The sequence below is a fragment of the Blennius ocellaris genome (genome assembly GCF_963422515.1).
Source record: "Blennius ocellaris genome assembly, chromosome: 6".
NCBI classification, from domain to species: Eukaryota; Metazoa; Chordata; class Actinopteri; order Blenniiformes; family Blenniidae; genus Blennius; species Blennius ocellaris.
Window position 1 is genome coordinate 24,135,897 of NC_137655.1, and position 12,531 is coordinate 24,148,427.

The window sequence follows — 12,531 nt, forward strand, 5'->3', positions numbered from 1 at the left end:
TCTGTTTGCAGCATAGCGCTCGCCGTGGCGTGGATGCGCGTCCGGGACACCGGAGTCTGGAGCTCTCGTCTCCGGCGCTGACCGCGCTCCGGCAGCTCCGCTTTCCAGAGGCGGTCAGCGTTCTGTTCAGCCGCGGTCAGTGGCGCTTTATCGCGGGGACGGACCGCGGGAGCGATGAAAAGGAGCTCGGAGCTCGGCGCCTCCGTGTTCCGGCGCTGCGCTGTGCGGCGCTGTGCGGCGCTGTGCTGTGCTGTGGCGCCGGAGTGGAAAACCTCCTGGGTTTTGAGCAGAAAGCTCAGACTCCCGTGTCTGTGCCTCAACCAACCGGGGGGAACGCTCCGGCCACTTGCCCCACACACGAGCGCTCGAGTGTGGGGCAAGTCGCTGGCCAAGCGGCCGAGCGACTCGCTCTCTCAAAACAAACACGGAAGTTGCGCTGCAGCTCTCCACTGCAAAAAATAACTTTTTTTTTTTTTCCGCTGCAAAAAATAACAGTGCAAAGTGGAGAATTTAAACAACAACAGAGGATTCATAAGATCTACATCTGACGACGTTCTTTTCTGTTATAATGTCACATTTCTGCGGAGCTCATAAGCCCCGCCCACTTTTCATGCTCCTCTCTGCAGTGGAGACACGACCCAAAATTTCGGTCGGGGTTAGTGCTTCCGAACTGCTCCGTACCGCTCCGCTCCGCCCCGGCACTTGTGTGCGGTGGAGACGGGGCTTAAGATGTCAACACACCAGGGATATTACACCAAATTTAAATGCTGGAAATACGTGTTTGTTTGAATATGATGAGGAATTTCCTCCAGAAAGGTTTTAACAATGATGGACATCAACAACTAAAACTGGGTCCTACATTTTTTCCCGTGTGGATTCTGGGAGAGGATCTTTAACAAAAGCCTGTTCAATGCCACTGAAAGCAAGAGATTTGTAATGACAGTTGGTGTTGATGAGAGTGTTGTATGTGTTGTCTGAAATCACCTTTTTCTGTGTGTTTCTGCCCCAGAAGCCCGGTGACAAAATACAGACCAGGCTGTGTGAACGTCTCAGCTTTGGAATGTGACTTCACCTCTCAACACATCAGTACATATGGAGAGTATACAGGCGGGGTGCAGGCCGTCTGGGGGGTGGAGAGCTCCACCTGGGTGGAGAGTAACCCCATCACTTTGGACAAGGACAGTAAGTGGAGACAGAGCTTTCCTGCTCTCAACGAAGGCCGACGCTTTTTCTCTCCCTCTCCCTCCCCCTTATCTGCTCTGCTTACTGCTCCTTGTCTTGTCTTGTATGTCAGAATCTAATGGGAGACTCTCTCTACATCTCTACACAAACTGAAACTGTGGGTTTGATCAGCTGGTCTCTCAATGCAATCGACCACATTTTTTCGACAAAAAGAATGGGCAAAGGGGAGCCTGCCTGTCCTGACAAAAGGTTTGCTGCCAGGTACACGTTGGACTCCTGGAGCAGTTGGAGGATCGTGTGCCTGTCCATTCTTTCCATCAAGGATGTGAAAGATTTCTACAGAATTGGAATTATGATAATAGTGTGCCGCTGGTAGGCATTTTGGGAAGGCTGCCAGTTATCAAAAATGATATAGCTGTGGACATGGAGCCTGATCTGAGTTTTTCTTCCCAAATGTCATCTGTAATACTTATCACTAGATCTTCCTCCCAGGCCCTTTTCAAATGAAAAGTGGTAAAATTCAGTTCAGTGAACACTTTTACAAATCCTGAAATACATTTTTTTGAGGCAGGCAGGCCCAGCAAAAGGCTGTAAATCTTTTTTTTTCCTCAGGAAGAGTCTGGAAACAAGGCATAGATTGGCTAATGTCATTTCTTATTTGTAAATATCGGAAAAAGTGAGTAGAGGAAAGAGAGAATTTGTCCTGAAGCTAAGTAAATGAGGCAAATCCTATTAACGTGACTAAACCCTTTAGTCTCCACATGTCAAATGTAATATCTGACAGGGACGGAGGAAATGCTTGGTTGCGATACACCGGGGCATGCACAGAGGTGTTTGGCAGTTTTCTGCCCTTCCTTATTTGCTCGCATATTTTCAGGCAATTCAGGACTATACAATTATTTACTTTCATTGTTGTAGGAGGGCCAGATGATGAGAAAAGAAGAGCTGGAAGAAAGCGGTTTTCAACACTCTACTTTTCAATGGTGACCCACACAGGAGTATCTGTTGAAACATCATTTTTATAACATTCCTGCCAGTAAGCAAGGGCCCTAAGATTGGCTGCCCAGTCATAGTGGAGGAAACATGGTAGTCCTAACCCACCTCTCCCTCTTGACTTCTGTACATGTATTTTGGAAATCCTATGTGCTTTGTAGTTCCAGATAAAAGGCATAATTATTGAATCTAATGATTTGAAAAATGATTTTGTCAAAAAAATTGGGAGATTTTAAAAAAGATATGAAAACCTCGGAAGAGAGACCATTTTGATAGTTATGCGGCCCGCCATAGAAAGAGGAAGGGTATGCAATTTTTCGACATTGACTTTTAATTTCTCTACTGCTTCAAGAAAATTGTATTTAAATATTAATTTAGGATCTCTTGGAAGGAGTACTTCAAGATATTTTAATCTATCAGTAACTTTAAATGGAAGACTATGTAAAAATTCAGGGTCAAGTTATGCAGCAATGGCCATGAATTCTGACTTTTACCAATTGATTGTGTATCCTGAGACCTCGCCAAAAGACTTTATGAGATCAAGTAAAACAGGGATGGACTGTTCTGGCTGTGAGAGGAAAATTACAACATCGTCCGCATATAAAGAAAGGTGATGGACTATATTCCCCAGGTGAATGGGTCTCAGAAGAGTGTGGTGTCTAATACTAATGGCAAGAACCCTCTTGCCATTAGTTACTTGGGATAAAGCCAGTTTGATCAGCATGGATAATGGAAGTTGTATGTCTATTTACTCTATTTGCCAGTATTTTTGTAAAAACCTTCATGTTGGAGTTTAATAAAGCAATAGGTCGAAAAGATGAAGGCTCAGTCTCATCCATGCCCTCTTTTGGTAACAGTGAAATATTCACCTCATACAGAGTATGAGGAAATTTACAAGTTTCAAAACAGTGTGTAAACATTCTCAAAAGGAGGGGAGCTAACTTTTCAGAGTACTTTTCATATAGTTCAATACTAAAACCGTCCGGCCCTGCTGTCTTACCATTAGGAAATGATTTTATGGCATCCAGAATTTCCTGAATTGTGATGTTTGAATTTAAGGCATCCTGTGCAGTCTTACTTAACTTAGGAAGAGCCAGACCTCCAAACCAGTCAGAGAGATTCCCATTTGCTTTTGACATATACAGTTGCTCGTAATATTATTTAAAATGATTATTAATGCATTTTTGTCAACAACTAATTCCCCTGTTTTTGACCTGATTTTATGAATGGCTCTGCTGGCCTGTAAGCCTCCCAGCTGCCGAGGTAGTAGTTTATGGGGCTTCGCCCCGAGCTCAAAATGTCTTTGCCTTAATTTAAGCAGCTGGTCTCGTACCTGATCAGGCAACAGAGTATTATATTCGTATTTCAATTTCAAAATATTTTGTAGAGTAGGGTGACTGGGGGAGGATTGATAAGCAGTTTCCAACTGTGGAAGTACATTTTCTATCTCTGCAAGAAGCCTCCTCTTCTCCCTCCTCATAGAGGATTCAAATGAGATAATGTGACCTCTGCGGACTACCTTAAAGGTTTCCCATAGGATGGAGTCATTAACCTCAGAATTGTCATTAGTTTCCAGAAACTCAGAGATTTTTGCAGACATAAACTTGTCGAATGATGCATCTAGAAGGAGTGAGGAATGAAATCGCCAGTTATAGTGTTGTCTCTTATGGTTAAGGTCAAGGGCCAGGGATATTGGAGAATAATCAGAAATTTAAATATTGTGACAAGTTGAAGAGATGACATTAGAAATCAAACTAGAGTCCAATATAAAATAATCTATCCTAGAATATGATTTGGTGAAAAGAAGGAATAATCTATATTTGTGGGATACTGCAGTCTCCAGATATCTACCAGATTCATAGAAGACATTAAATTATTTAACAGTGTGGAGGGTGCAGATACTTGGGTTGTGTGGGCTGACCTGTCCACAAAATTATCTAGCACACAATTGAAGTCTCCACCAATAATAATATGTGTGTCAGGGGAGTTAGGCAGTGAATTAAATATCTTACTGAAAAAGGCTGGATCATCAAAGTTTGGAGTGTAAACATTCATACGCGTAACAGGAAACGAGTAAGTATAGCCTGTTACCAAACCATATCTATCGTTTGGGTCACTGATAGAAGAAACATGTCGAAATGGGATAGTTTTAGGAATTAAGATTGCAACTCCCCAGGCCTTACTGGAAAAGGTGGACTGTAAAATTTGGTTAATCCAGGAACACCTTAGTCATTTATCTCTGGCAGGTCTTATAGGCAATTGCTGTAGTCCGAAATCCCGAAAAATAATATCAGCAGACAGTGACTTTAAATGAGAGAACACCTTAGCGCGTTTGAGTACATGACTCATTCCGCTGACATTCCAGCTTGTAAAGGTGATACCGCCACCTCGAGGAGGTGAACTAGGATGCATTTATAATTAAAGTATGTAAACATGAAGCCCTTGAAAAACAAACACAGTAATAATAAAAACAGAACACAGAACTGAACATGAAGAACAATTGCCCCCCCCCCCCCCCCCCCCGCCCTACTTTCCCAAACAAAGTGAGATCAGTAGTCTTAAATAATCAAACTGGGATTGCTGGACCATATGAAGTCATGTAGGCTCTAACACCAAGCTCTTGGGGCTCTCACTCCAGTAATTCAGAGGGGAAAAAAAATCACCAACGGTCATAAAAATGTCCTGGTCAAAATAATTGCACGTATCGCGTGGTGAGTAGCCCAGGTAAAATACGTCTACTCCACATGATACTCACTTGTGCCCACCCCCAAAAGCCTGCAAATCATGCTCTTTAAAGTTCCTCTTCTCAAATCCACAGAGGGAAATGAAAACTGTAAACCAGTTTTAGTTGTTTATGTCCATCTATAAAATGTTGTCAAAACTTTTCTGAAGGAAATTCCTCATTACACCGGTACTCCCCTTAATGACCTGCTGTCAATCTGTCATACCAATATGGTACAAAAACATGGATGATATTCAGCGGCGTGCACAGATATTTTGGGCAGTGAAAAGAAAGGGCACCTTGTGCAGTGTGTGGATCCACTGGCTGCCTTATTATTATTTTATTACAAAAAGAAATATTACAGGCACATGTTGGAATTAATTGCATATTTATTTGTCAGATTTAAAAAAAAAAAAAAAACTAAAAAGTCAAAGGAAAGAATGAGAGAGAGGAGTGGAAGTCACTATCCTGAATATTCTTTTTTTTTTCCATTAGCCTGTACAGCATTACATGTATTGGGTGTAATTTAAGCATTTAATTGTGGAAAAAATGCTACAGTGAATCCATTTGAAAATTGACATCTGGTCTTTGTTGTGATTGATTTGGGAAACTGCAGGTTGAAATGAGTGGTGATGGTTTTGTTGAGGTTGTGTTGGTTTATGCTCTGTGCAGAAATCACTTTTTATGGGAAGTCGAATTTAACCATTTTGAACTAGGATATCACAATTATAAGATAAGATAAGATAATCCTTTATTAATCTCACCGACGGACACATTTACATTGTTAAGCAGGATAGTAGAATATAATCACACAGTGCACAATATAATTTTGATAAAAATCTAGTAAAAGAAAGTGAATCCAAAAACAGTTAGAAAAGAGCCAGTAGCTTAAAGATGTGTGAGTACTATCGTGCACACAATGCATATAAGGGTGGACATGTTATTGCACAGTAAATAAATTATTATTGCACAGAGGTGGTAATGAATTGTCTGGTTTGTGGGTGTGTTTGTGATCTACTGGGAGCAAGTTGGTTAAGCAGTCTGACTGCAGCAGGAAGGAAGGAGCTGAGGTAACTCTCCTTTATGGCTTTTCCACCAGAAAGTAGCAGGAGCTCGTTCGGGGCCGGTGCCAGGGCCAGTTCTGAAATGAGAACTGTTTCTTTTTCCACTTTTGATGGAGCCAAGTGATTGCATCACTCTAAAATGTGATATGTCACTGATTTCACAAATTTAGCACTGACATTCCTCATACAAGAATGAGGAGGTGGACTGTAAAAGTGGTTTGGTCCAGGTCATCCATCTAGTCTGGCCTGAACCTCAGATTCAGACCAAAGAGAAAACATTGAGTCTCCTTGTCGCTCTATTGTTGTTTTTTCATGTCCGCCTTGTAATAATCTGGAGCCCCAGAGTGGCCAGAGAGAAGAAACAAAAACAAAATGCATGAATAAGTTTGGAGCTTATTTTTCCAACATTTGGGCATTACATAGTGAATTTCTACTCCTTTCACTTTATTTCAGGATGTGGAATGGCGATGTAGAATTTATGGTTTATGGTTAAAAAAATCCCCGCGTTTATTTACAATAGTGTATAGTTTGTTTTTTAATTGCTGATGAACCAAAAGTGTCGCTTCATTATAAAGTTCTGTTCGAATATATCATTGGAGCGTCTCGTAGTGGAGCGCAACGCAGCCGCGCATTGCATTGTGCAGTAGCTGCAGCGGCTGCATTGCCTCAGCCTGCGGTCATAACGCGAAACAAGACATGAAAGTGAAGTTAGTCACAATGATGTTACGATGGAAAGAGTGAAAACAATGCGATATCACAAATTAAATTCCCTCATTCCCTCCTATTATTAACTTCAGGGAACAATTTATTATACCATTCCCACGCATTATTTAAATTTTTGTCTTTATAACTGTCAAGTAAATTTGTACTTTATATTAATTATTAGTACTTAATATAAAGAGAATTAATACGTTGTAAGTTATCGTTGATTCATGCATGTTTGTGTTGAACACTGCTCACGACTGCAAGGTTACGAGCTCCGCTCACAGGAAGATATTTTGACTGTAGCTACTCTGAGATGTCTTCAAGGTCTCTGGCCGGAGGAACATCTTATCTTAGGGCATTCCCACCTTCTCAGTTCACATAGAAGCGTACTCGCACACTCACACACACACACACACAGGCCTGAGAACCAGTGTTAACCTGCTTTGTTGTATCTCTGAATGAAAATGTAACCGCCTTCTTCAACTGTGTGAGTAAAATTGGGCAACAGAGGGAAGAACTTTGCAGATCGATGAATGAGCTGTGAATGATTTCTCTGCCCTTGCAATAATATCAATTGTTTTAATTGTCATTACTCTCGATACTGGGGTTTGTCTCTTTCCCTCATTCTTCCAGGTTTTATACCTAACAAAAACCACTCCGGAGCTCCGTGTTCGTTGAATTTTTCAGAAAGCCAGTTAAGCGTCTCTTCCACCTTGTAAGTAGCGATAACTCCAACGATAACTCTGCCCCCATCTGACGATGCATCTGGCTCCAGCCTGGTTCCTCTCTGGCCCAACAAAGAAGTGGAGCCAACGTGGCCCTGGTTTTGATCCTCTTAAGCACCGGCTTTGGTGAACAAGTCCCTGGTTCGTCCCAGTGGAAAAGCCCCCCTTCAGACACTGTTGGTCACTGAAGCAGCTGCCCAGTGCTGAAACAGTACCATGCAGGGGGTGGGAGACTTTCTCCATCAGAGATGATAGCTTCCTCATCATCCCCGTGTCTCCGACCGCCTCCGCAGGGTCCAGGGGGAAGCCCAGGACAGAGCTGGTCTTCACCAGTTTGTTCAGTCTCATCACAGCTCTCCTTGTGTGTCGTCATAACGACACACAATTTTCACTTCATTATTTCAACATTGCATCAGACATGTGCTCAGCAGACTAACAGTCAGAAAAATATATTAAAAATCAAGAAAAACAATCAAGAAACACTGCTGGCGGAACATACAAACACAGAAAACCCAGTTTTCTGTGTTAAAGTTTGATCCGCTGGTTGAAAAAGCACTTTTATTTGGGAGCACAGAGCCTTCAACATGGACTATTTAAGTATTTGTATATGGCTGTCATGGCTGCATGCTGAAGGATTTTCAAGCCATGACTGCCTGAAGTCTTAAAAGTACTTTTTTTTTTTTTAATCTGAAGTCATTCCTTTAAATAAATATGTTCTTCAAGCATGTACATCTCTTTTCCTCCTCAGCCATCATTGGTCCACCGAGTGTGTCTGTTGTCTCCAAGGGGGCAACCATGGAAGTCGGCATTGAAGACCCCGTGCTGCGGATTTCTAATGTGAGGAGCGTGTACGCTGGGGCCACCTACAACATCACGTACTGGAAGAGTTCCCAAAGTGAGAAGGTAAGACGCACTGCGGTTCATACAGATTTTCTTTCTGGATGGCACACTGGGGCCTCAGTCTGGTCACAGATGGAAGACCCCAGTTGGGTTTGAGGGCTTTCTGTGTGGATCTCCGGGGTTTGAGCTGTGAATGCCTACACCATGGGGATACTTCAGTGTGAAGCCTCTGTTAGTAGTCCATAGGAATACGAGAACATGCACTAGGTATGGTGCATACTGACACTGTAACATATCCAAGATGGCGCCGCTGTGTGTTGCTGGCTGCCGTCTGCTCCTACGATGGCTAATATTTCTGTTGTTTTTAACACTCAGCACTAACCAGATCGAGTCTCTCCTGGTGTATGATCGCCAGACTCTTTTGCATCTTCGACATAATGTCGAAAATCTACGTGCTTTTAACCATAGTGGGCAGGGAACGGTGCCCCCGCTACTAGCGGGGATACCGACTCACCTATGCCGGGCTCCTGCTCCACTTCCTCGGCGGAAGCGTCCCTGCCGTCGCGGCAAACGCGGCGGCCGGCTGACGAAACTGAAAATCTGGCTGGTGAAATCTTCGTCCATTTCCCGGACAGGATATGGACTATTTCATCCCCTCGCCCTGCCTCGGCGTTTCCTGGACCCAATCGACGCCTGCCTTGTACCTGTCGCCGGCTCGTTTGAGGGACTCCGGCCCCGCCGCACCCGCCCTCCGCGGCTTTCTCAGCGTGGCGTAAACCTCCGGCTCCTGAAGTCACTGCCCCGGGCTCCGCGAGCTGCCGAACCGAAGCCCCCGGCTCCTGCCAGGTTCGGCCTGGTGAACGCCAGATCACTGGTGAACAAAACATTTATCCTGAGGGATTTCTTCGACTCCCGCTGCCTGGATTTCCTCTTTGTGACTGAGACGTGGATCGGCGCCGGCGACTGCAGCCCGATGATCGAACTTTTACCGGTTGGCTGCTCTTATTTTAACTCCCCGTGGTTGTCTGGTCGTGGAGGAGGGACGGCGACTGTTTTTAAAAGGGATTTTAACTGTAAACCGCGTGCTGTCTCATCCTCTTTCTCTAGCTTTGAAGCTAATATATTTGAGGTGGGTCGCTCAGACCCGGTTTTGTGTGCCGTCATCTACCGACCGCCAAAATATAACAAAGACTTCCTAAATGACTTTTCCGATCTTCTGGCTGAAATTATGCCCAGGTATGATCGTGTCCTGCTTGTAGGGGATTTTAACATCCATGTGTGCTGTCCTGATAAACTGTTGGTGAAAGACTTTTTAAGCATTATTGACGCTTTTAATTTGGAGCAGTGTGTGTCTGGACCCACACATGAACATGGACACACACTGGATCTCGTCCTCTGTCATGGTCTGTCTGTGTCAAATGTGGAAATCTGTGACAGTGTGTTCTCTGACCATTTGCCGGTGCTGTTTGAAGCTACCATCTCCTGTGCTGCAGTTAAATCTGCCGCCCCTGCTCGCCGCCGCCGTATCCTGAACTCTACCACTGCCGGCCAGTTCTCCGCTGCCTTCAACCAGCTCTGCGTCCCCTAGGCAAACACTGAGCTACTTATTTCTTGGTTTCATTCCTCCTGCCGAGGCATATTGGACTCTGTGCCTCCTCTTAAAACTGTGCAGCCCAAAACTAAACCTGAGCCCTGGTTCAATGCTAGAACTCGAGCAGCCAGACAGGAGTGCCGGAAAGCCGAGCGCAAATGGAAAAAGGACAAGCTGCAGGTTTCACGCCAAATCCTGAAGGACTGCTGGCGCTGCTACCAGACCGCCGTCAGAGAGGCCAGAAAGGAGTACCTGTCGAACATTATTGAGTCTAATTCTCACAACCCTCGTGTGTTATTTAAAACCATAGAATCTGTTCTGGACTCACCTCAGCCTGTGTTCACAAAGGAATCCCCAGAAATGTGCGATAGCTTCCTGCACTTTTTTATTGATAAAGTTGCTGCCGCGAGGGCTCTCATCACCACACTTGCATCTGACCCCTCTGACCACGTTTCTCCCCCAGCTGTGCTTAATGCCTTTGAACCAGTGTCCTTGATTGCACTGCAAAAAGTGGTTGGCCAGATGAAGCCATCCGGCTCTCCGCGTGACATTGTCCCGCCTCACTTTTTTAAAGAGGTTTTTCCTTGTATAGGGATGTCAGTTCTCGCCATTGTTAACAGCAGTTTGTCTTCTGGTGTTGTCCCCCAAAGTTTTAAACATGCTGTGGTGCAACCCCTGCTTAAGAAACCTGGTCTTGATCATGGTATGCTCACCAATTATAGACCTATCTCCAAGCTGCCTTTTATATCAAAAATCCTGGAGAAAATTGTCCATGCTCAGTTAAAATCATTCCTAGATGAGCATGATATCCTGGAGGTTTTCCAGTCTGGTTTTAAAACATTGCATAGTACTGAGTCAGCCCTTTTAAGAGTTTTTAATGATATCCTCGTGGCGGTTGACGGCGGTGACCATGCGGTCCTTGTCCTGCTGGACCTGACTGCAGCGTTCGACACTGTGGACCACAATATTTTAGTATCTCGTCTGCAGCACATAGTGGGCATAGGTGGTACTGCCCTAAATTGGGTCAGATCTTATCTTGGGGGAAGATCCATGAGTGTACTCCTTGGTGGCTCTGAGTCCCACACTGCGCCACTGTTATATGGGGTTCCGCAGGGTTCTATTTTAGGGCCACTGCTTTTCTCCTTGTACCTGCTTCCACTGGGCGCCATTCTGAGGAAGCATGGCATCTCTTTTCACCTTTATGCAGACGACAGCCAGATTTATGTGCCACTGAAAAAGGACAATGCCTCATTGAAATTACTTCTGTCTTGTCTTGAAGACATCAAAACATGGATGTCGCTGAACTTTTTAAAATTCAACGAAAAAAAGACAGAAGTGATGGTGTTCGGCCCGAGTGCCACTAGTGAACCGCCCTCGGTCGATTTTGGCCCACTGAGACAATACATAAAGCCGTTGGTCTCCAATTTGGGCGTTGAAATGGACAGTGATTTTAAATTGGACCGGCAGATTGGGGCTATAGTGAAGTCCAGCTTCTTTCACCTAAGGCAGCTGGTGAAAGTAAAGCCCTTTCTGGCACAGAAGCACCTAGAAGCAGTAATCCACGCTTTTATTACATCTCGGCTGGATTACTGCAACTCACTTTACTTTGGAGTCAGCCAGTCTTCCCTCACCCGCCTCCAGTTGGTGCAGAATGCTGCTGCTCGCCTCTTAACTGGGGAACGTAAGAGCGAGCACATCACCCCCATTCTGGCTTCCCTCCACTGGTTGCCTGTGCATTTTAGAGTCCGTTTTAAGATTCTTCTATTTGTTTTTAAATCTTTAAATGGTCTCGCCCCGCCTTACCTCTCTGAGCTTCTTCATCCATACGCTCCTGCTCGGTGCCTCAGGTCAGCTGACCGGCTGCTCCTGGAGGTACCGAGTTCCAAACGGAAGCTCAGAGGGGAAAGAGCCTTTTCCACTGCCGGTCCTCACCTCTGGAATGCCCCCCCCTCCCTGTTAGACAAGCCTCCTCACTGTCCGTTTTTAAAGCTCGTCTTAAAACACATTTTTATTCTATGGCTTTTACCCCGTGGTGAGACTCTGGTCTGGTTTTAGTGCCTTCGTTTCTTGTTGTTTTAACCTCTTATGTTTTGTTTATTGTTTTAACATCTTGTTGTTTTTATTGTTTTAAATGTTTTTATTTCGCGACTTATATTTTTATTTATTTACAATGTACAGCACTTTGTTTCAGCTGCGGCTGCTGAAAAGCGCTCTATAAATAAAGTTGATTGATTGAGTTGATTGATAGGTAGAGCACAGACCTTCGCAAATGCCACATTTGTTTGCAAAACTGAGTTAGCATTGCTAGCATGATAACTGTTCGCTTATATCGATGTTAACTCACCTGTCAGGTAGCAACATCACTGTGTGAAACACTGAGCAGGGAATGTTTCCATGGCAGCGGACACTGATCTCCTTTGATCTCCTCCATGAGGTGCCTCTCCCATCCACTTTGTATGAGAAAATTCTTTGCAGTTTTATATCATTACGTGATATTGTGACAGCAGGCAGTCTTCTTCCTGAACACATAGACCAACTAATCTTACTGGAAAAAAAACCTGGGAAAAAAAAGCCACATGGAATAAACCACCAGGTTAGGTGTTAGCAGTGAGAGTGGCATTTACAGACATCGGTTTTCAAAAGTGTGTTTTATTTTAAGATTTTTTTTTTTTTTGTTATTTACATTGAATATGACTCAGTCAGTCTGTT

General features: G+C 44.2%; 1 protein-coding gene across 1 annotated transcript in view; it reads left to right on the plus strand.

Annotated features, from left to right (window-relative positions):
• The window catches only part of LOC308131601 (interleukin-10 receptor subunit beta-like), a 54,725-nt gene that overhangs the window by 23,890 nt on the left and 18,304 nt on the right, over positions 1 to 12,531 (plus strand). The window contains exons 3-4 of the mRNA XM_080498385.1: positions 1,010 to 1,182; positions 8,140 to 8,294. Of these exons, the coding sequence (XP_080354511.1) occupies positions 1,010 to 1,182; positions 8,140 to 8,294 (328 nt within the window). The remainder of the gene's footprint in view (positions 1 to 1,009; positions 1,183 to 8,139; positions 8,295 to 12,531) is intronic.